The following is a 17,788-nucleotide window of genomic DNA, read 5'->3' on the forward strand; positions in this document are numbered from 1 at the left end:
TACAAATGTGGTTCTTTCTTTTCCCCCCTACAACAAGAAGCACATAAGCACATAAAGCACTATGAATCCAATTTGAGGGCAAAGCCTGGATTTAATGGAGTAAATGTGTTATTTTTATTTTAGGACAAGTCTGTTCTAGTATATTCTTTGGACAAGTTCATTTTCAGTGCAGATGAATGAAATGTTCATTGGCCATTTAGATTTTCAGTTCATTAAAGTACAAGAGGCTTTTATGACCCTTTACAAGACTAAAGGGCTTGTCAAGATCAATATTTGCAGCAGTACAACAGTGTAGCTTGGTGAGGCTGGCTTGCTTTTGAGGTTGATGGCAACAGTGTAACAATAAAGATCAGTCATGCAATAGAAACACACTAGAAGTTATGTACGTATGTTAGTATGATAATAAGAAATCTGCCAGAAGTGCAATATCTTGTGACATAGAGCAGCTAAACGCGAGTGCAGATGGTGTTAATGGAATCCTAATGGCATTGATAATCAATAAGCAATTGTTTACTAAAAGAAATCTTTGTACTGGGGGGCTTCCATTACTGACACAAATCAGATGGAAAGTTTGCTCAACAACAAGGGATCGAGAAGAGAGCGGGGGACATGAACATTTGCTTTGGCAATACACAGATTTATATTGACAACCTAGTTTCCATTGTGGTTTAACATTTCTCATATTTACATAATGTATGTTCTGTTCTTTTTAGAAAAAGTCATCAGATGTGTGGAGAGACTGTGTGAGAATGATTGTGTATGTGTATTTCAGTGGGATTTATTGGTGTGTGTTTGAACAATGCAGTTGTAAAATGATCAGTTTTTGCTGAAGACTTAATGAACTTAGTTTCATTCCAACAATTAAGAACTGCACTGTAGTAATATTAAACATTACAGCATATATTGTGCCTGCCTAATAAAGCAAAACTGTCAAGTTTGTTCTGTTACAGCATCCAACCACAACACCCTCCCCTCTCCCGTCCTCTTCCCCATCAAAACACATAAAAATCACATGATTGATGATCCATCATTGATGGAGTTTCTTTAGCCCGTTCCGTGTGTGGGTCCTATTTCATTGTTGACTAGTTCACTGTGAAATACAGGAAAAAATATGACGAGTGGGAGGAAAAGTGGTAGAAAGAATGGATACAACCTCGAGTAGGAAATTCAAAGTGTGAAGTGCACATCATGCTGATTTTGTTCAACACTCCAGTAGTGATAAACATAAAATAAAAGCAGCACAGATTTTGTCAATTAATTTCCTGGCCAGTTTGTTATATACCATGTCTTTACTGTCCTTGTCTCTGGTGCATTGCCCAATGTTGCTGCAGTGAAATCATGCTGTGCTTAGTGAGATATTATTTTTTTTATGGTGTGTCAAGTTGATTATTGCAGGGAGATTTGTAATTTTACTTTACTTCTCTGTATGACACTTACTACATATAATTCTTTTGTCATTATATAAGAAAAAAAAACATGTTTTGCTTTGTGAAATTGATCAGATTCTCCCTGCAACTGGCATTGATGATCTCACATGTACAACAGTTCTAGATTAAATTATAAGACCTCACTCGTACTGCTTCTGATCTGTAGATCGTGCATCAGAGTTAATTTCAATAATTAATTCATCTACACTATTAACATGTCTCTTAGACCCCATTCCAACTAGACTGCTCAAAGATCTTTTACTTTTAATTAGCACGTCTATATTAGATCAGATTAATCTATCTTTATTAACAGGTTCTGTACCACAGGCTTGTAAGAATGCTGTAGTCACACCTCTACTCAAAAATCCTGCTCTTGACTCTGGGTTTTAACCAATATCCAATCTGCCCTTTATCTCTAAAATACTTGAAAAAGTAGTTTCAAAGCAATTATGTGACCACCTGTATGAAGATTTCCAGTCAGGATTTAGAGTACATTATAGTACAGAAACAGCACTGGTAAAGGTCACTAACAGCCTTCTCCTTGCGTCAGACAACAGACTTCTCTCTTTACTCAACTTGTTTGATGTTCATCCTGCATTCAAGACTATAGATCACAATGTTTTATTACAAAGACTGGAACATCTAATTTGTGTTACAGGAATAATAGTGGGCTGGTTTAAATTGTATCTTTCAGGTAGATTTCAGTTTGTGCAATGATGAGTCTTCCATGTAAACAAAAGTTACAGAGTTCCACAGGGTTCTGTGCTTGGACCGATATTATTCAGTCTATATATGTCCCCCTTAATGAATATTACTAGGAAACAAATAAATACATTTTAAAATTCAATTGCTATGCAAATAATACCCAGCTAAATTTATCTTTAAAACCAGAAGAAGCTAATTAAATAATCAAACTTGTAAGCATGCTTACAAAACATAAAGGCCTGGATGTCCTCTATTGAAAAATAGAGGACATCTCTGATTCATCTTTGACCAGCATATCTCCTTTACATCATACATAAATGAAATCTCCAGAACTGCCTTCTTCTACCTGAGGAATATTGCTAAAATTAGGAGCATCCTGTCTCAAAGTGGTGCTGAAAAAAACTAGTCCATGCATTTGTTACCTCCAGACTGTACTATTGTAATTCACTACTGATAGGATGTCCCAATAAATCCTCAAAAAGCCGCCAGTTAATCCAAATGCTGCAGCTAGAGTTCTGGATGGAATTAGCAAGAGAGATCATATTTCTAGGTAAGCTTCTCTCCATTGGCTCCCTGTAAAATCCAGAATGGAGTTTAAAACACTTCTTACATAAAAGCACTCAATAATCAAGCGCCATGAGATCTTAAAGACCTCATACTTCCATATTGTCCCAGCAGAAAACTTTGTCCTCAGAGTGCAGGTCTACTTGTGGTTTGGGAGGTAGGAACTCACTCTACTGTTAAGACTAGGCTTACAACTTAGCTTTTTTTTTTATATTTTATAAAGCTTATAGTGAGAGATGGCTCAGGTGACTTTGGACATCTCTTAGTTATGCTGCTATAGATTAGTCTGTTGGGGGACCTCTACTGATACACTGAGCTCCTCTCCTATGCTTTAATTTATCCATTCAAATGCTACTGCTGCATGTCATTATCTTTGTCTTTTCTCTCTCTTTTAGTTGTGTTTCCTCCTCCCTGTCTCCCTCTCTCTGTACTTTTCTGCAGGTATCCCCGGCCTGGAGCTGTTTATCTCCAGAGTGCAGTTACTGGCCCTACTGACCTCCCCAATGTTTTTTGCTGCTTGTTGTCATTGCTTTTTGTTGCCTGCTGTTCTTTTCCTCTCTCCCATTACCGCTCACTTCAACCGGTCGAGGCAGATGGCCGCCCACCCTGAGCCTGGTCCTGCTGGAGGTTTCTTCCTTTAAAGGGAGTTTTTCCTCTCCACTGTTGCTTAGTGCTGCTCAAGTGGGGTTGTTGGGTTTTCTATATAATTCTGTATACAGTTATACTATGTAAAGTCTTAAAACTTTACTGCCTTGACATGACTTCTGTTTTGATTTGGCACTATACAAATAAAGTTGAACTCAATTTCTTCTCTCCAAAGAGGTGGCAACACTACACCTGGGGTTAAGCAAGTTGACTGGTGGTTTCTGTGGAATACTTACAGTCTGCAATGTTTCACTTGCAGTGAAGTAAAAAAAATCTTTCTTTTGACTACAGACACACTTACATCTGCCTTGACTAATTCACTAATCCTACCTGTTAAAGGTGTGAGATTCTGCTACACTAAATATTCTTTTGCTCACAATCATATCAGAGATGTGATGAAATCTCCATTTTGTGTAAAAAGTACAGCTAATAGGAAAAAAGGAAAAAAATGTTGCTGCTTTTGTGGCTTTGCTGTAAAAAAAGCAGATTTTGAAGTGGTCATTTTATAGCTTACCACAGAACTGTGAGTACTGAGCAGTACTGGGCAGCAACACACGGATTACAGATATTGATAACGCTCCATTATGGTGAAATTTTGACAGCTTTCTTGCCGTCTTACCAGGAGTTAGTGGGTCAATATCAGCTTGTCTCTGAATTCAGTTAATAGACCTGTCCAGTACACATTAGTTTTGTGGAGGGAGGTAATTAGACTCTACCAAAAGAGGAGAAATGGGACTTCCAGTAATTGGAAAGTTGTCTTATTCAAATGTGTGTTTGTAGCTGGCTTGTTAACATTAGGTGAACATTCACATTTGTGTGTGGGCGTGTACACATGTATGCTGCATGTGTGTTCCCTGTACAGGGGTATGAAAATATTGTAAGTTTAAATGTCTATTATGTGTGTATGCTTAGTATTATTATATATTATTATTATACCTGTATTATTTGGGATTTACTTTATTTTCCCCTTCCTCTGAAGATGATTTGATCAGTGCGGACTTGGCATCTTGGGGTGCATGACACATAAGGTATATTCCTTCATATCCACATACTTTTTCTTACCATTGTATGTTTACTTATGCTTGCAAATGACATGTAATTTAGTCTCCCAATTAATATCATGATCAAACTTTCTGTCCTTTGTGGGAACAAAGGTGGGTGTAAGCTACTGTGTGTGCATGTCTTAATGAAAACAGAGCTAAACTGCTGACTGTGGCAGATTTCTGCTCCACTGCACAGGTTGAATTTCCAATTAGAGAGAGCTACGCTAGTACAGTGTATCAAAGACCTGCAGCAACTATGCACCTCTCTGTAGTGCTGTAACATGCACACACTCCCTATATATGGAACGTCCTGATGATGGCCGAGCACAGACTTGCACTGATAAATAGAGATAGATTTGCTGTCGAGCACAACTATTTACTAAGGAACAGCAGAGCCCTCGGGTAGAAAGACAGAATGCAGGAGAGGGTTAGGCACAGGTGAGAGAGATGGGGTCTAACACACTCAGTTCTGTTGCAAGCTTGAATACACACACAAACATCCCCAAGCACATTATTCACACGACTGTGTGTGTGTGTGTAATAAATGTATGCATGCTCAAAATTTCATATCTCCTCTAAGATATCTGCTGTAGGTGTGCATCCTAAGGACAAAATCTATTGCCTCTGTGACTCTGGGTTGTTGGTGCTAACTTTACCGTAAAGAATTGCTTTAAACCATTAGTCCTCTCTCTCTTAAATCTGTCACTGACTCACTATTAGACCCCTTAAGGGGCAACATGCCCAAATCACGATGCAACAACTTAGTCAGTCTATGTTGTTGCATTGAAATTCATTCATTCTTTTTAGTTTCAGAGCTGTTTTTGTAATCAAAATTAGTAGGACGCTCTTTGAATTCAGTTTTTTTCATCAGGGGATTTTAGTGCACAGATGCTTCTGCATATCCTTTCTACATGCCAAGTTAAGCGTGTAGCTGTACACTGCTACTAAACAAACTTATATTATTGTAGCCCTCTAGCTTACTTGACAAGCTGGATAATGTGATTTCAATTGAATATGCAACACTTCATTAGCATGGTTTCACTGGCTGTCAACTGTGCTATATACGATCATAAGGCTGCAATATGGCTCCATTGCAGTCATTACAGGCCTGACTAATAACTTCCTTCACATTACAGAGCTGCAGACTTTATCCTCTGCAATGCTGTACCACTGAGTTATGTGTATAGCCCAATTTGTGAGAATGGGCCTCCTGCTGTGCTGGTCTTTATTGGTCAGCACAGGGCTACACGCTCTCCCCTCCCCTCTGTTACAACAGGTACCACTGCAGCGAAATACTGTTCAGCAGCTGTTGAGGATCACCATCTGCAGCATATAATACTAGATAACACTCTTCTTCTACTCCTGAATAACCTTTACTCAGTATGACACCCCCCTTGTCTCGTTATACAATTCTTTCCATATTTATGCCAAAGTATATAGAAAATCTAAGATCTTTTTCTCATATATATATTTTTATATATACAAATAATAATAAAATTTTTAGAAATCTTACAACACTGCATTACAATGTCTGACATCTTTGAGATCTTTGGTGGAATTCATTCATAATCACCTATTATGAACGAAATGTCTTTGTGTGACAACATGTTGCCATTAACTCTGCACTTGTAGTCAACCGCAGACGTCTGGCTGTTACAATAGTATTTATGCTTTTCTTGCCAGTTGGAAACAGTTATTGGGCTAATTTATAAATGTGTAAGTATTTTAGATTTGTATAATTGTAAGCTTTTCTTACTTCTTAGTTCTTTGCTTATTTATAATCAACAACGAATAGTATTTTTTAGTTCTATGTCAGCACATACCATTTGCAGCAGTTATATTAGAACCAAATGACAGTGGTTATTATCATACTAAAGGCTTGCAGGGATATATGGTTAACATCTTTAAGATAATGTGCATACGCTTGTTAGACAGGATAATATCTTGGTTCCAAATAGCTTAAAAAACCCAGAGATACAAGATACATCTCACCTTTATTATGTCTGCTTGCCAGATGATAGGCTCTGGATATATAATGGATGTGTGTTTGAGTGTAGATGCTGTCCAGGTCCTGTCTCCAGGTGTCTGGGTTCAGGGATTTGAGAAGCTGTTCCACAGTATCAAAGGCAGATATGGTGTGGTCCAAATCATCCAGTGTGAAAGGAACCTCAGTGACTGCCACTGGCCTCTGAGCAAAGGTCAAAGGGCAAACACAAAATTATTAATTTTGTTATTAATTTACACCTATTCTAACTTCACCATTGTTTACTCATCACACAATCACATACTGCATGTATCAGGGAATCACAGGTGGCAGAAACCTTGTTTAGAATCTGAGGGTCACTTTAATATTTCTTCCACTATTGTTTTCAGCATAAAACAAAATTATAACTCAACTTAAAAGGTTGCTAGAGAGCCAGTGGACAAGACATAATACTGTTTTGTGGTGTCTGGTTGTGGTGGTTACATTAAGTATTTTATCAGTAGTCTCTATAACATGTTTCTCGTGCAGAGGAAAAAATCATTTTCCTTTCCATTGTGAAATCCTTGACAGTGTTACATCATGTGCTGTGGTGGGAAGGTCAGCACCATTTCTTTGCAAGTCTTGAAAAGATATCCAAGCATATATAGAAGGACCTGGAGATTTCAACAGATAACCTTCACACTGGCACAAAGAAAGAAAGAAAGAATCATGAACATAAAGGTCACGGTCACTGTTGATCTTAGTGTACCAACTTAAGACTCCACTCACACCTAGTGCTTCCTTTTCCTCTTTCAGTAAATAAAAAACAGACTTTCCAGCAGATGTTAATGCTGATTTGGCTCTTGCTAAAGCTAAATTAATGAAAGCCTTTGTTTTTAAAATTTTGTAATCTTATAGGGCCATTAACTGAAACATAGTACTTTTGTTTAGTTTTGAGTTGACGTCACAGTTTTTTTTTTTTTTTTTTTTTTTTTTTACTGTGGTCTTCAAGTTAATTAACCTTTAAATTGCAGTCTTTACTTGCTATTGTACCACTACATACAAGTGTTAAGGGTGTTAAAGGGTCTTAAAGTTGGTTCTTAAATGACCACTGCTCTTCAGCTACTTATCTACACTAATGATGTGTGTGCCTGTGACATTAACGTCTAATCAGCAGTGACTTCCATCACGATCAAAGAACAAGGATAAGTGATAAAAAGATGTCAGAAGCTTATGAAGAAGACTTGGATTCATTAAAGCTAACATAGGACGTCTTGTACCTGTGAGATTTAGCATTTAGACACATCTATTGTAAGTAACTTAATTATAAGAATATAAAAATGCTAATTTAACGTCGCCACACTATAAAAATGTGTCCAGAGCTAATGTAAAATAAATGATGACATGACAGCTGAACAGAATTGTAATCAACTATGTCACTGAACCCCACCGCTCATATGCTGACACAAATGACATCTATTACATGTAAAAAATATTAGTCCAAGAAAACATGACATTTTATACCCTGAGCCTCATGTATAATAAATACAGTTAGGGCCTATGCATGAATAGGTGTGTGTTGCTCAATGCAAATGGACCATATGCAATAACTATTGATGTAGCCATTGTTCCTCTGTGTGAAAAAGAAAACGCATATCACATTCTCCTTGTTATAAACAGTGTGTTTCATCTACAAAAACGTAATAAAACAGCTTGGAATAAGGAACTATTTTTTTTATGTCAGTATTATGTTGTTTTCCTAACCTCCTATTTCTTTTCATAGTCCACTTTAAAACGTTCTTATTTCCTATATTTAGTGGTTAATGTGTTACTAAAAAAGACACAAAGACGAAATATTTCTAATTATGAAGGTGGGCAAGCATGTCTATGTAATTTTTTTTTTTTAATTTTAACAACTCACAGTGTGTGTGTGTGTGTGTGTGTGTGTGTGTGTGTGTGTGAACATGACTCACCGACATGGGCACAGTGACAGCCTCCCAGTTGGTGTTGGAAGCAGGTAGAGGAGTTTCATACTGCAGAAATAATCAATCAATTCATCATTTCAGTATACGTAAGGGATAAGGAGCCGCAGCGAAGGAAAGAAAAGAAAAGATGAATTCTTTTTCATGTTGGTGCCTCATTGCCTTATAGAAAGCAAGAAACTTTGACCTAGATTAGTGACTGACCACCAGATGATATATGGAGCAAATTAACGATGATGACTGAATTGTCAGGCGCCTTTAAGCTGGTCAGTGTGCAGGTATCCAGGTCACTTGAGGTCACTAGGAGCACCGTAAAGTGCCTTGACATGACTTCTGTTGTGATTCGGCACTATACAAATAAAACTGAATAAAATTGAATTGCATTCTCCTCCGCTCTGCACCTCAGCCTCCTGGAGGATTTCTGGTGGATTTCAGGTCTCTGTCCTGGGAGCAGGCCTGTGTTTTGCAGGGTTAATGACCAGTTGCTAACCGCAGGGTGGCTGTTGTCATGCGTTAAAAAAAAAAAAAAAAAAAAATGCTGTATCCTTGGTAACATGTGCTGCCAGACACAGTTATGAAAAGTGCTCACACAAACACAGGAAACCAGAAAGATCCCAGTGAATCCATTTCTTATCATCACAGCACAAAACGCGACAGCCGACAAAAGAAACACAACAGAATCGAGGGGAGCTGCTGTAACTGGCTGCCACCCAGCAGGCACCGGGTCGCACTCATCCACGTAAACACACAGGGCCAAACCAGCTGTGAATGAAGTCAGAGGGTTTCCTTTAAGAGCGTGTGCATGTTTGCGAACAAGTAAATGCGTGTTTACACATTCCTAGTCTCGTTTCCTTTTAAGGTTAAATGCACATCTGGGCCACTTACAGTAATAAGGTAGAAAAGAAAAAGCTTAGCACAAAGAACACGTAAACAGTTTAGTCACCTGGCAGATACATTTCCCCTAATATGTTTATATATGAGCTCTTGTTGGATGGAATATTGATATATAATTTATATACACAATTTTACATAATTGAATCATTGTTGAATTTATTTGTAATAACAATAATAATTATGTTATTACTTATATTAATAGGAACAAAAGGTTCATATCAACTAATCTAATTTACTACAATTATAAGACAAAACTATTTATTGCATAGATATTCTTCTTGAATACTTCTAAGGAGGATACTTCAATTAAAACATTTTATTGTTTAGCCAAAGTAAATCCAATCAAGGAGTTTGTGTTTTTCCCAGGTCTGTGTGGAGTTGTAGGAGCTAGCAGCAGGTTAGCTAAACCTGTGATCTCTCATTTGGTCAAAGCTAACTTTAAGCTTATGTTTTATCTTTGCACATTTTATTCAGATTGTTAATGATGAGATCTGACACACGTGCTTGATCGAGCAGCTGGTATTTCCTGGTTTCTGCAGCAGTGCATATGAATGCATCTTGAGCAGTGTAGTCACAGAAGAAACATTGAAGGGGGTTATTTTAATCAATCTTTTGCCAGAATGAAGGGCTGCACCTTTACAATGTGGTTTTGGGGTTAATGTTAGACTTAGAGTTAGACTAGTGTTGGGGCGAGGGCTGCAGGCTTTTAGTTCTGAAGGTTGAGGTTAAGATGGAGGAGATATGGACTGCAGTGTTTCTATGTGTTCTACTCATTTACACACGGAACCGAATGGTCACACAACAACTGTCGCGTCACAAAGTCGTCACTCACACAGTTGACTGCCAGTTCACTTCCCCGACCACACAGAGCGAGCACAGACCACCCCAGTGACTTTCTTCAGAGGTGAGATCGCAAAGACAGCTAACGAACTTCCAAAGCTCATAGAATAGATATTTTCTTCTTTGATTTCTGAAGCTAAAAGTCATAGTTAAGGCAATATTCCTATGTAGCTTCAGTTGTCATGTGATTAATGCTGTTAATGCTGCCATGTCTGCTCGACAACACTCATCCAGACTTCAATCTCATCCCATATCTCCATTGACGCCTTGTAAATGTAAATTGATTGGCTAGTAGCAGACTATTTCTCTTACTCTAGCCTAATTAATATACAACAGACACAAGCTGGGGATGCAGACCTGCACCACACTTTTTTGTTGCTTCACTTCATCATAGTTATTGGTAACATAAGCAAGGAGCGGTGTGTTAGCTAGATATAGGATTACTGAATTGATTCAAAAGGCACCACCTCATGCCTATGTGATAACCATCATCTACCCTTGCAGTAACAGTGATCACACAAATGTCATGAACTTTTCATTACATGTGAATCAGACTGTCACCACTGATGAATTCTGGGATCTCAGGTCATCAGGTCCACTCCTGGAGCTCTGCTCACTGGTGGTGAGGAAACACATTCGTACACTGCCAAACTAAAAAAAAAAGTCACACACTCTAATATTTCATTGGACCACCTTTAGCTTTGATTACAGCACACATTCCTCGAAGATGATAGTTCCTTACTATCCCTGCAGTTTTTAATAATGCTTTGGACAGTTCTTAACCTAGTTTTAATAGTTTCAATCTCCTTAGATGTTTTGTTTGCTTGATTCGTGCTAATTAATTTGACCCCATCTTTTGCACGACCACAGGATGTGTCTTCAGACATGGATGTTTAAAAAATGAGAAGCTACTCACTGCATCAGTTAGGGTTAAATAAATTGTTGGCAGCTGAAAAATAATCATCCACGCAGTAATTATCCAGTGGGAGGCTCTTACCTATTTGCTTAGTTAAATCCAGGTGGTGACTTTTTTTTTTTTTAGGGGTGGGCAGTGTATTTACAGTAGCACTGTAGTTGTGAGGACACCAGGGAGCTGCCCTTTTCAACCTCTATTTTGTTCAGCTGGACACTAGAGCAGCTGAGGCAGAAGTGTGTGGTAAATCTATCTGTGCTGACTTTTACCCTACATGATAAATATATCTCTCTTTAAGCCAGATGAGGTTTCAGTTGTTGATAAATCACACATAACGCACTTATCTTTGTTTAAGCTTAAAAAAAGATGATTCTAATGTAGAAATGTAACTTTTCTCAGAGATTACTGTGCTGCTTCTGGTCTTAAGCAGTACATTTATTTTTTGACTTAGCTATTATTCATATTAGTCATGTTATTAATATGACATGACATAATACAGTTTAGTAATAGACAAACACAAAAACTAACAAACAAAAAACCTATAACGCATGTAAAGCTATGAAATATCGGCAAGAAAAACAAGTTTCCTGTTCTCGGTAAATATAATAAGGCTGTTTTGTGCACTCATAGACCTATATTTATGAAGGCATTGCTCTTAAAATGTTTATCTTATGTAAGTGAAAGTGCTCATTACTTTATGTATGTTGGCACTGCAGAGGACTAATCACACCAGCTGAAAACTAGATTGTAAAAGGATCAAAGAATGCGAATTTTAGAGAAAACAATGATACAAGTAACGAGTAATGCCTCTGTCTGACTGTAGATGGTGGGCTTTAGAGGGGAGTGGTGGTGGTCTTGAATTCCTAAGACTCTGATCATGTATGTGTAAGCCCCACTCCATTACAGTAAGTAGTGGGGTTTTTCATCATCATCATCATCAACCTCAGCTCATAAGTCCTGATACTGAAGTTTAACGAGAGAGGGGCTGATTTCAGTGCAGTTTTAGTTTACATCATCAGAGAGTATAGATCATATAGGACGATATCCCCACAGCTGCTAACGTCATTCACACATGGGAAAAAGTAAACATTTCTTTTACTTATAAAGACATTTTAACATTTGGCTAGAATGTACCTGAACTGACTCACTAAAACTTACTTAAAGTAGTTAATTCTAAGGAAAAACAACACAATCAACGTAGCAGCATGATGTGCCTCTTAACACGCAGCCATACTGTAAAAGCTCATTATTGGCAGCAGCACCTTTTTTCTATATGTCACAATTTGTCCTCTTATCCTTATCTTTGGTGACTGGTAGTGAGTGTGTTTGAGACTAAATGTAATTAGCATCTGGTCTGATTCGGGTTCTGGTTACTTGGTAAACAGAGAATTTGGGATTAGAGTTCAGATTGATCTGGAGAAAGTGAAGGTAGAGGTAAAACCCGCACATCTCAAACATGGCAGGACATTTGTAGTAAAACTGTGTTTAATTTAGGTTTTATTCATGCTTTCAGTTAACCTCATTCCACTCCATAGCTTGCTACCTCACAGCTGCTCCCCTTGCGCCTTCCCTCTCTTGCTCTGCCTCTCTCAGTTCAGGTTGTTTTAGTCATTAGCTGACATGCCGATACCATCTCAGACACCTGTTCTCTCCTTCCAATGCTGCTTCTTCTCGTTCTCTCTCTCTGCTTCTTTCTGCCTCTCACTTCCTCCTTACCTCTCCCTGCCTCTCGTCCTCCTCCCTCTTATCTGCTTGACAGGTCTGGAGAGAACAAATTAGACCTGCTAAATTAAGCCACACACACAGGCCAGGTCTAGCTGAAGGGAAGTGTGTGTGTGTGTGTGTGTAGGATGTAAAGGCACAAACACTAAAACATAGGTAAAAGTGATCAAATAACGTAGGCCTTCAGAGTTAGATCGTTTTAAATGTACAGATTTGTGATTACTGTGCGACGTGACAGGGGAAGGAATAAGTAAAGGTAAAGGAAGAGGAAGACAGAGAAAAGCAAGTGTCTGAGACAGATAAGGGATTTATTTTTTGGGCTAAAAGTAACTTGCTAAAGCCAAGAACTACGTCACATTTTAGGGATTTTCTACTTAGTTGGCCTGAACATGGTGATGCTGCTCTTTAGTATTTTAGTTTGGGTAGTTACTGGTTCATCTTGTTCAAACACACAGGTTGCTCTGTTGCCCTTACACTCTGACTCATTTGCCAGTTGCCATAGCAACCTATGACACATGTATTTGTTGGGGTGTGGGGCTTTGAGGTCATCTGCTTTTCTGCCATCATCTTGATTTAATTAGCATTTAGGAGTGACGCCGATTCAATCAGGATGTCTGGACATACAAAAGAAAAAAAAAAAAAATCTGTACGATATGTTATGGGGATTTTTATCTTTTTATTTGATGTTTTGCGTAGCTCTAAATTCCTTGCGCATTACATCACATGCACCTAACATGTATCATGTAGCCCAAGGTAATTCTCAAATCCTGAATATTTGTATGTGGCTAAAGTATGTGAACATCTAGGACAGGGTTCTGCAACCTTTATTATTTGAAGATACCACAACCTATACTAAGATTACCTTATCAAGATTACTAATATAGTGACATACTCTAGTAATATACTAGTGTATATTATTATGGAACACACTACACTAACTATACATCACTGCTGTGTGTAACAATACACACCCTTCCTCTCTCAATATGGAGAAAAGTGCAGCCTGTCAATGTCAGGAGGTAAGACGTAGTTCAGGTGCACTTCAGCCCAGTTTAAGCCCTGGTCATGTCCATCATGACATGCCGGTCTACAGCCAGTTGAGATCTTCCAGTCTGAATAACTATCTGACTTTCTTATGGAGCGGCGCTTTTTAGTTAAAATTGTAGTAAGAATTAGCACAAGTGTTTTCACAGGAGCTTGAATATCACAATTACAAGGAACTTAAAGTACTGCCTGCGACCACAGCATGCCTCTCTCTCTTTCTTCCTGTCTCTCATTGTTTCTGTCTTGGCCTTTACTCCATTCTTGCCACATTCTTTTTCCCTGATAATAAGCGATGCCAACAGTTCAACCCTGAATGTGATGCTGTCTCTTTCACTCTCGCCTCCTCTCATAAAAGAGAAAGCCAGGGAACATCTTTAAATGTCTCGCTGTCTCCACAGCTCTTTCCCTCTCTCTTTCCCCTTTCCCGTCTGATTATAGGGCGGGAGAATGTCTTTAAATCAGAGTCCCGAGTCTTCTTTCCTCTTCCTGACAGAATGACAAAGCTAATCTCCTTATCCGTTCGTTTGACAGCCTTTAAGAGAACACATTTCACCCTCCCTCCCTCCTGCCCTCCTTCCTTGATCCCTCCATCTCTCTACTGTCTTTCTACCTTCCTCCTTCCTCGTATCTACAGTACTGTATTTATCTCCGCATCATCTGTCGCCTTTATTGTCAGGTTGAGGTATAAGAGGGAGAGCAGCATTTTACCTGGAGCACTGCTGCGGCACTAGACTGAACCAGATGTGACAAAAAAACTTTAAGCCATATCCCAAAAACAGCCCATGATTCATTGTCAGCTGTGTGTGTGTGTGTGTGTGCACATATTTACTTCCTTTATTACTGTTTTGAGGACGTTTTGGTCTTGTTAGGACATATTAGCCAGTGATGAGCAGGTCTTAAGGCTAAAGTTAGAATAGGGTTTATGTTAGGGTTAGGGTAGGGGATTGGGGGAATGCAATATGTCAGTGAGTGTCCTCACAAGTATAGTGAGACATGACTGCGAGTGTGTTTCTCACCAGAAGCGAGTAGTAGAGTTTGAATCCCGGCTTTGCAACGAAGTAATCATCAGACTTGAAGGTGACTCTGAGCATGTTAGCTTTGGAGTTGAGACTGGGAGGGGCTTTCTGCCCGCACCAGCGACCCCAAATTATAGTGCTGGTCTCGGATTGGTCCTCCACTTCAACAAAGTCATACCTGGAGTGAGACGGAGGGAGAACGAGAGAATGAATACATGTGTTTGTGTGTCTGTCCACACTACACACTGATTTAACGGTAGTCCAGTAGCTATTTCAGTCTTGAACAAACTCATCAGACATCAAACCTACAGAAAACATTGACTTTGCTAAAACTGTAGCACTGGCATTATAAATAAGATTTGGAATTGAGAGTGATTTTCCTTTAAGGAAATACTTTTGCCTATTTATGAGAGGCCTTTAGAATAGGTTAAGGGTCTTATGACAGGCTTTTGTGCTCAATCCTGTGTTGAGACGAATGTTTCCTGCCAAAGTACTTGACAACAAGACTTTTTGAGAAAGGGTTTTCTAGCAATCAGTGCCCGAGTCAATTTGTTAACCCATTAATCAGACATGCACAGAAAGACACACACAGTCAGTGTAACAAACACGATTCAATAAACTGGGCAAAGCTTGTTTCTCCGTCTTCCTGTCTTTTTCAACCTCTCCTCCCCCTCTTCTCCCCATCTCGCTTCCCCTTGTCTTTTCAGCAAAGTGCTTACAAAGACGGCTGAGTTGCATATGGGGATTAAAGAGTCTATTTTCTCCCCTCAACCCTCAAGGACGTCTTATGTTTCCTGCCAAGGCAACAAACTTTTAGTTATCCATTTCTTTCACAGTGATTCCACTCCCTTACTGCTTTTTATAAGCATTTATCCCACATCTTTTCAATCACATTGCACATGTGCATTATCAAACCATCCTGAAACGTATTTTACTGTTGCTATTGTCCTTTCATCTGGAGTTTTTGGCTCAGTAAACTTTTCCTCCTCTGTTTGCCACTCCGAATCATCATCTCTGTCACTCTTTCTCTCACTGTCTGGTTTTGGTACTTTAATCAAAGTTTCTTTCATCTGTCTTTTCTCCTTTATAGACTCTTGTAATTCATCAGCACTTTCTTCTCTTTGTAAACCTACCTCCAATTTACACTTCTTTCCTCCTGTATTACCTATTTACTGGCTTCAGTGTCTGCTCTCTCTCATCCTTTTCCTTCCCTCTGTTATTTTCATGTCTTGTGTTTTACCTGCACACTCCATTCTCAGCCTCCTCCAGGCCGAAGTGTCCGTCAAACTCCAGGTGAATGTGGCTCCCAGGCAGCGACAGCAGTTTCCATGACAACAGCAGGTTGCGAGGGTAAGCGTTGGGGTAGCGTGGGCTGTGGATGACTCCGCCCACGGCCGTTACCGTGATGTTTTCCTCTTTGCAGTACAAGTCTGTGGTGAGGCGATTGCTGTCTGTTAGTGGTTACAACTAATCAGTTAGTTAGTCCAGTTGTAAATAAACACAAGCAAAGCAGCTGGTTCACAGAGGCATGGACAAAAAATGCAAATCTACATGCAAAACCAAGCAAACTCTTATAGATTTTGGCACAGAAACACATACAAGAAGCAAAAAAACATAAACAGACAAATAATACAAATGCAAGTGTGACATTTCATTCTAATGATCGCTTGACCTCAGCAAAGACAAGTACATGAATACCTGTATTTTCTGCACAGCCTAATACTAACTTAATTTCTCAGTACTCAGAAAATGATATCTCTCTCATATCTGTCCCTTCAGTCTAAACATAATGCTTTTAAACTTTGTTTTTGGATGTTGGATGGTTAATTAGCGGAGATTATAAGAACATAATTTATTATGTTAAACTACAGTAACATCTTCATAGTTAGCATATAACCATGAGACTGGCATCTGATACTAATATTTGTTGTTTACCTAACAATGCAAAACTGCCTGAGATGACATTTAACATTAACAATACACCTTGGTATTCTCTTATATGTCTTAAATTAGTTTTATCCCCATTACTGTGACCAAGATACAGCAAAGTAGGATATTAGTAAGATATTTTTCTGGTTGAAAATAGTTTTTTAGTGATCTTTCATGGACAGACTATCTCATAGTGACACTGTTTCCAAATTCTAAATGCAGATTCATGGTGTTTTGGCTGACATACTTTCTATTCTTAACAACCTAATACAAAGATAGAAATCACAAGAGTCCAATGTTAAATACAATACAAGTGTACAGTAAATAACAGTTTCTTAACAGCAGATAACAGCAGAAATGCTGCTGTCTGCTTTAGTAGTTTGCCACAAACACACACACACACACACACACACACACACACACACACACACGCACACACTCACACTTAAAGTGTGTGTAAATCACAAAATTCATAACTTGAAAACTTAGACCTACTGAACCTATCTAACATCTGGAAATTGAAAATGAAAAAGATATAAATATAATATAAACATACGATATAAAAATACTGGTTATTATTGGTTGTCAGGTCTTTGATGCATTAGGATATTAACTTACTGAAATACTGACTTAAACTATAATGACAATTTCACTTTCCAAAGTTGCGTTTAAAGAAAAATAATTGCTCATCAGTGCTGATGAATGTCATAATCACGCCCAGTGAATGTTTAATCCTAGTTAATTAATCAGAAAACTAATTTTTATATTATAAACTCATTTTATATAACAAGACTCCTTAATTGTCCTCACCACGTTACTGCTGACTTCCTGAACATTGGAAAAGATTTCCTTGCTGACACACACACACACACACACACACACACACATAAGGTGAGGCTGTGTGCTGAAGTAGGCTGACGAGGCTGTATTTTCTGAGGGGTGTGTGTTTTTTGCAAGAGAGCTGCATAATAAAGGCACTACAGCCTGGACCCCAGGGAGATGATGATGAAGCGTTGGCCTTCTCCTCCACCTCTTCACTGCAAACTTCCCTTAATTCCCTATCTTGTTTCATCCTGTCTTTCCTTCTCTTGCTGTCTTTAC

At 38.6% G+C, this 17,788-nt stretch overlaps 1 protein-coding gene across 4 annotated transcripts in view; it reads right to left on the bottom strand.

Moving 5' to 3' along the window:
* pdgfd (platelet derived growth factor d) overlaps positions 1-17,788 on the bottom strand; it is a 42,231-nt gene that overhangs the window by 6,529 nt on the left and 17,914 nt on the right. For 2 of the 4 annotated variants that reach the window (XM_026341196.1, XM_026341187.1), the window contains exons 2-5: positions 15,999-16,188; positions 14,759-14,936; positions 8,321-8,380; positions 6,377-6,572 (exon numbers count right to left, since the gene is read on the bottom strand). In XM_026341196.1, the coding sequence (XP_026196981.1) occupies positions 6,377-6,572; positions 8,321-8,380; positions 14,759-14,936; positions 15,999-16,188 (624 nt within the window). Of the gene's footprint in view, positions 1-6,376; positions 6,573-8,320; positions 8,381-14,758; positions 14,937-15,998; positions 16,210-17,788 lie in introns of all 4 variants that reach the window. The other 2 variants (XM_026341177.1, XM_026341170.1) reach the window with 1 other exon arrangement.

This window comes from Anabas testudineus, chromosome 13, assembly GCF_900324465.2.
Source record: "Anabas testudineus chromosome 13, fAnaTes1.2, whole genome shotgun sequence".
Taxonomy (NCBI): domain Eukaryota; kingdom Metazoa; phylum Chordata; class Actinopteri; order Anabantiformes; family Anabantidae; genus Anabas; species Anabas testudineus.